General features: G+C 31.6%; 1 protein-coding gene across 1 annotated transcript; it reads right to left on the reverse strand.

Annotated features, from left to right (window-relative positions):
• Positions 1-3,206: 3,206 nt before the first annotated feature.
• Positions 3,207-6,058, reverse strand: LOC107879695 (WRKY transcription factor 18). The gene is made up of 4 exons (XM_016726661.2): positions 5,898-6,058; positions 5,238-5,546; positions 4,685-4,801; positions 3,207-3,612 (listed from the first exon to the last, which is right to left on the reverse strand). Exons 1-4 carry the CDS (start codon positions 5,976-5,978, stop codon positions 3,325-3,327), a joined length of 795 nt encoding a protein of 264 aa, XP_016582147.1. The 5' UTR covers positions 5,979-6,058; the 3' UTR covers positions 3,207-3,324.
• Positions 6,059-7,203: the final 1,145 nt, after the last annotated feature.

A 7,203-nucleotide genomic window follows, 5' to 3' on the forward strand; every position in this document is an offset into this window, starting at 1 on the left:
TTGTTGTTTTGGTTTTACGAATGGCAATATTTCGTTGCTTCAGCATTTGCAAGATTCATGTTATCGGCTATTGCTACAGTCCGTAAAATGTGCAGTTAACATGTTCAAAATTTTTTATCTCATCTATCTCTCAGCGAAAGTGAACAGGTTATTGCTCTAACATTTTTACTTGCTCTAAATCAACAGGAAAATAGTTATGCTTAGAGACGTTATATGCCTATAGCTCGCTGCTCTGTGCATCAATACGGTTGCATTTATATCTCTTATATTTCAGTTACCTGTGTGCTATAAATATGCAAATAATTTAATTTCTATGGAAAATACACTTAAAATAGCTGACAGAGTAAGAGCACATGAGAGACTTGCAACAGAGAGAGTGATCCAACTGGAGCTGCTACACAGAGAATTCCTTATTAACAGATAAACCTATTTAAACTGATCAACCTGATGTTAAACAATCGTGCCATATGGAATTTGTTTCACTCCTTTTTAGCTTCCTTTAAATATTTCCCTTTTTAGAAATCTCCTATGTTTGGAACTTTTTCTTTGAGTACTTTTAAATTTTTTGTGATTCTAAAGTTCACTAATTTTTTTTGGCAATTTGTTTTAGTGTTTTATATGTTATGTTGACTCTTTTATATCATACGTGATGACTTTATATATGAAATAGATGTTAACTGGTAAAGATTTTTAGTTTTACTGATTGCAATGGACCTTATTATTGTCCTTTTAGGTATCCTATTATGAATTAACATTATGGAAAACATTGAGAAGAAATTTGATGGAGAAAAAGTGATTGAAGAATTTGAGGTGTTGACTAAAGATGCTGATAGCTTTAAATTTAGTGGGGCCCTTCCCCGGACACCGCGCATAGCGATAGCTTTAGTGCATCGGGCTGCCTTTTTACTAAAGATGCTCATAAAGTTCAAGAAGAGACACTTCAAAAAATTCTTGAAGAAAATGGGGAAACTAAGTATCTGAAGCAGTGGGGTTTGAATGAAAGAACTAATGCTGAGACTTTTAACGCTTGTGTCCCTATTGTTACTCACAAAGATTTGGAGCCAGAGGCAGATCCAGGAATTTTAGTAAAGGGGTTCGGTAGTACATAAATAAATTAGTTGAAGGGGTTCAGTCTCTACTATTTATACATAAAAAAAAATTTACCATGTAAAAATAGTATAATTTTCCGACGAAGGGGGTTCGGATGGACCCCTTGCTTCCATGTACATCCGCCACTGTTTGGAGCCTTATATTCAAAGAATTGCTGATGGTGATTTTACTCCCATTCTTACCGCAGAATCGATTGGAACTATCTCCTTGAGGTACTGTAAAAGAGTTTTTTTTTGTAAAAAAGTCGGTCTATCGAAATTAGTCTATCTACCTTCATAAAAGGTAGGGGTAAGGTCGAAAGGTTTGTGTACACAGTACCCTCTCCAGACTTAACTTGTAGATTACACTGGATTTATTTTTGTTATTATTGTTTAAAGAAATTGAATGAGCAAATTTAATAGTTGATTTGCAGTTCTGGCACTACTCATATTTTTGCATTGGTTGATGCTGCAATTTGCTTAACCACTTGTTGAAAACTGCCTTTTCCCTTCTTTTGACAGGAAACGTCCACACATCCCAGAAGTTTACCTTCCAGAGAAGTCGATCCTTGATATTGCTTCTGCTCTGAGTATTGAAATTAACCATGCACTTTACGTGTTGCGAGAAATCGCAACTGGGAGAGATCTGAAGAAGCTCCTTTCTACAAGTTGCTTAGCTACTGTCTTTCCTTGAATAAAGTTTACCTGAAACTCTGTTGTTCCTCCTTTTCCACTAGCCATGCTGAAAAAAAAAAATGGTAACGGTTATCTTGTTCATCTTCTTTAGATTTCACGTTATGTGTGTACTTAAATATCTCTATACCCAATTAAGTTGGCCGAACTATCCCATCTGCCGATATTTATCCTTTTTTTCCAATTATTAGGTCCCTAGAATCACTATGCATTTTGAGTTTTCTTAAACAGGTCCAGAAGAGCTTGTGACATCTCATCAGTAATGTCACTATGGTATTCTACTGTGAATTCATCCGAATAATCTTTATTTACATAAATTACGTGATCAAGTTGTGGTTGGTTTATGGGTCCTCCCACTTTTTGGCAATTGCTGCAACTTTCTGACGTTGTTGTACAGATGTAAGTGTAAATTTTCTAGGTGACCCTTGGCCCTTTTGTATTTGTTATTTGTTCTAAACTGATACTGATTGTATCTTCCTCTCAATGCAACAACATTCATGCTACTCCATACAGTCTGTTCTTCACGAGAAGTATGAAGATAAAGTGAATCCATTTGTTGAGAAAGCAATGCAAGAGATCAAGAAACAATACGTTGTCTTTGATACCAACATTTTGAATAAAATACCCATAGGGCCATTAAAAGATAAGAAAAGAGATATATTCATGTACCTGTTCATTACTTGCTTCTGTTGGTCTATTATCATATGCTATGACATTGTTCTCTTGATCTAAAAACATTCACCTGAATACTGACTTGGTGATACCTCATGTGAATTACAATTGTTGGGCCCGGACAGCCGGGCTACCCCACTAGTGTTTGTATACATTCCTTTGTCACTTGTGTTTGTTTTTCTTTGCATGTGTGTTGAAATAATTATGTTCAACGAACAAATACAACGTATCCAAAAAATATGTGTTGATACAGATATAATGCATCGAATAAATACATAACAAACACATACAGTAGAAACAACTCCAAGCGAGCAAATAAAAAATAGTAGCAATGAATCGTAGCTAAACTATCGTGATATTTAGTAATTAGACCTCAAACTATCGTTGTTTCTAAAATTTTCTATTTCTTATATCACGTTATCTTATGCACGTGATTAATAAGGCTTATATTTATGAATTAGTCGCAACAATAATTACTCCCAATATTTGTTCTAACCATTCTGTAAGTTTTATTATAGTATTGGAAAAAAAATCACTCCCTTAGTGCTAAATTTATGTAACACGTATTCTTTCTTTTAGTCAGTTATTAAAAGAATGATTTAATAGTAACAATTTAAGTTTAAATTTTTAATTTTAATTTTCGTGAAATGATATATAGGTTATTGGGACACAAGTACGCCTTGTTTTACACAACAAATTTTTTTTTTTAAAATTCTTTCATTCTTAATGCTCAATCAAATATCTTCACATAAATTGAGACCAACGTAATATTATTATAACAAAGACAACAACAATCTCAAAATGGTAAAATTTACATTAGGCTCATTTCAATCACAATAAAGAAACTAAAACCGTTTGAGTAAATTTTTCGTTATTTGAAAGGTAAATCATATTCGAAAATCTTTCCAGAGATGGCCGCAGCAACTGCAGCAGTGAAACTAGGGCTGCTAGTCAAGGAAGACGCCATTTGTTCGACTAAATGTTGCTGCAGTGAATTTGTGTCAATCTCTTCCATTAATTTGTTCAAAAATGTTGGATCTGTTGTAACACCTTGGTTGAGTAATGGCACTGTTATTTCAGCTTGGGATGGGTGAGGGTGGTTGTGCTCCCCTTCATATACAGCTACTAAAATTGATGGATCTTCAATACTTCTTTGTACCTATAAATTGAGTTATAATATTATTTATTGAAGAGGTAATTTGAGAATGCAATAAGAAAATGAATTTTGGTTCAACTCAATTTTCAAAGTTCACTTGTGAGGACTGTCTAATATCATATAGGTAGACCTAATCCACCCTCCACTACGATGTTACAATCTAAGAGGGTTTGTTCTCATTAATAGCTTAAATTTTTAGACGAAAAACTTCAATATGATATCATGATAGGCGAAGGTCTTGAGTTTGAGTCACATTATCATCCATTATGATTTCTTTTATATGTATTTGACTATGAAAAACATCAAGTTTCCCGTGAAGAACCGTGTTAAAATAGTTACTCACTTCAATATTATTATCTTATGTTTGTAGTCTAAGTGTGAAAATAGAAGCTATATTCGTCTTAATGATCGTTTGACCATAAATAGTATTGAGCCATTCAGAAATACTGAATACTTGATAAACTTATTTGAGAAATATCTTAAGTGATAATTGTTTTCCCTCATCAATCCTTAGTTCAAACATTAACTTCCAACAAGTTAGTTTTAACTTGAGCATCAAATAATTTATTTTTTTCAACTAAGTAAATTCATCGTTCAAAGTTCAAACTATACAAATGCAAGTATTATAAAATACACAATCAACCGTCATAGAGAACACCAATGTACCTTTTATCCATTATTAGAAGAAAGAGTACTTGTGACGTACACGTTCTTTCTCTATTTTGGACGGCCCAAATAATAAATTAATGTTGATCAAATGCTTGTTTCATGCAGTTCTATGTATGTTATTCTTTCTTCTTTCTTTTTGGGTTTCTTAATTATCCGTTATTCGGTATTTATATTGAAATTGATTAATTTAGATTCACATCGCATGCATAAGGAGGAAGTGTTCTTTACGGAATTTTGTCTATTCTCAGAACTTGAATTTGAAATCTCTGATTAAGGGGGTGAAGGAATCTTATTTATTCCACTAGAATTCTTGTTGGTGCAGTTATGTTATTCATGTAGATGGAACAGTGGACCATCAGAGTACGCACATCATTTTACTAAAAGAAGACTTGATGCATGAACTGACCTTCTTCTTGACTGGACATGTTGGTGCAAATGAACACTTGTAGTAGGCTCTTGGATAAGGATTATCTCTTGTCACTTTTTGACCATATTTTCTCCAGTTATATCCATCCTTCACCAACTATATAAACCAGAGCAAGGAAAAAAAAAAAATAAGAACGATATTTTAAAAGAATTAACACCCAACAAAAAGTTATTAATGGAGTTATACTTGACATTAATTAATTTAATAGCCATCTCTTTATGTGATACTGTTTCATTTTAACGTGTTCCAAAAAGTTTGAGAGCATTTATTTTGTAGCCAATTTATAATTTTCATCTGGTTTAAAAATACAGTCAAACCTTTGCATAATAACATCGATGTTTGTCTAAAAGTGTTTTGATTGCCAAAAGTAAAATGTTGTTATACCTAACAGATGTTATTAGCATAAAATGAAAGATCGGTTCTGCATAAAATACGGCTAGTATGAAATGTTGTTATAGAAAATAAAATGACTATTATAAAGTGGTTTGGCGGTATATTTATTACTTACAATTGAAAAATATTTTGAACTTACCGAGGTTTGATCGGAGGGATTGGTTTTAACGCAAACAGTTGAAACATTGGTTGTGATTTCTCTTGGCCTCTTTGGTGATGCTTCTTCAAAATGGATGTCTGAATTATTCTCACAACATTCTCCTTCAGCCTTTCTTTTCCTTAAAAAAAATTTGAAATTGTCCTCTTCATTATGACTGAAGTATTTCTGCAGCAACTCAATTAGGTGAGAGTGCAATGAATTGTAGTTTTCGCACAAAGTAGTTAGCATTGTTACAAGTTTTTTGTTCTCTTCTCTCATCCTAACCAACTTTTCATCCAACGTGTCATGCTGCATAAAAATCAAATTACTAGTTTAAAACAATATCCAATGAAACAAGTAAGTTATCTAAAAAGAGTGTAAACTAAGAAAAAAAAATTTGCAATAGCAACAAGAACAAGAGTAATAATAAACATATATTTAGTTAACTCATATACACCGATAGTGTAAAGAGTTGTTATACTATCAGGTCGCCATTTATCTAGTGTAGCACATAAAAGTAGTAATAAAAATCATCAATGAAAAGAATAGTACAGGTGATAATTATAATAAACATAATAATAATTAGAAAACAACAACAATAATCTAATTAAATAAATAAACAAGCAATAAAAGTATTCATCGAAATTTAGATCAACCTACCGGACTTCTACTGGTGTTGTGCAATGAGGGGTTTGTGTTGAGGTCAATAGAAAATGTTTTGTCTCCCAAATTGGTATCCATTGAATCTGTATAAAAAAATTTTGTCCTAATTGGTTGGGTTTTTGTTGAAAGGAATGAAGAGAAGAAATGGAAAAAATGGGTTATTTATAAAAGAAAACGGAAGTAGTTAAATTGAATTTTTGGTCTTGGTATAGAAGAGAAATTGCGAGGAAATTGAGGGTATATAAAAGTATATTATTGATAATTGCCTATTCAAAGACTTTAATATCAGAGTGGGCATATAGAAATTAAAGACTAGTGAAATTGAATAGTACTTTCAAGAATGTCTATATTCAAGTCTTGGTCAATTCTCAATTTAATTGATCAAGAATTGCTTCAATACTATTCCCTAATTATTTGTTTTTCTTTAAATCTTCCCTTTTCATCAAACAAATTCTCAGTATTATGGTGTGAATTTTCCTTAGACAATAAAGATTCTTTGTTAGAACTTTTGAATAATTCCAAGATTAATTATTATTTTTAATCTTTAAGCCAAGGGCCTGTTTTTCAACTTAGACGCTATATTATCGAGTTATTCATTTCTCTTTGGCGGCAAAGTATTCTAGGAGCAATAGAGTTTAACTCCTGAATTTTATCATTAGTGACATGTGTTAAACAATTTTTAATCTGCAAAATTTATTCTACATACTAATTAAAGAGATCAAATTGATCGATTTTGAGTTACATATGATATGTATTTAATTAGGTAATTCTGTGAAAAGTGAATAAATGTTAAAGTTTGAAGGAGTTCAAGTCATCAAATCATTACACTAGAAAGATGCAAGAAAATGTATAAATGATATATTACTATGACAGTTTTGTGTGGGAAATGATATATTATTATGGCAGTTTTGTCAGGGAATGAAGTGAAAATATTTCATACGTGGAATCTTAATGGATCTATTTTCCCGAGTTATCCGCACTCTTCTAAATGGTATGAAAACCTAATTATTTAAAAGGTAAAGATGGTATGTATAGTAATTTATGAGTTATTTAGATTTGACTTTGGAATTTATTTGTCAAGTATTTATTTATAGATGAATAATTTAGAATTAAAACAAGTAATATCTAAAAAACGGAAAGAATTAAAAATAAGAAGGAAAAGACTACAATATAATATGATTGTAGGAGTATGTCAAAAATCAATAAATGCACAAAAGGAAGAAATATCATATTTAGAATCCTTAACCGATATTCTAGAATACATATTAACATGACCTATACACTATCAAATAAATAAAATGAA

Source organism: Capsicum annuum, chromosome 8 (assembly GCF_002878395.1).
Source record: "Capsicum annuum cultivar UCD-10X-F1 chromosome 8, UCD10Xv1.1, whole genome shotgun sequence".
Lineage (NCBI taxonomy): Eukaryota > Viridiplantae > Streptophyta > Magnoliopsida > Solanales > Solanaceae > Capsicum > Capsicum annuum.

What these genes read in the sequence shown, in the direction of transcription:
- LOC107879695 (XM_016726661.2), bottom strand. Translation starts at nt 5,978, where the DNA reads ATGGATACCAATTTGGGAGACAAAACATTTTCTATTGACCTCAACACA. An exon ending in ACAACACCAGTAGAAGTCCG is followed by an intron (nt 5,547 to 5,897) that starts GTAGGTTGATCT and finishes ATTTTTATGCAG; the next exon opens with CATGACACGTTGGATGAAAA. An exon ending in ATCCCTCCGATCAAACCTCG is followed by an intron (nt 4,802 to 5,237) that starts GTAAGTTCAAAA and finishes TGGTTTATATAG; the next exon opens with TTGGTGAAGGATGGATATAA.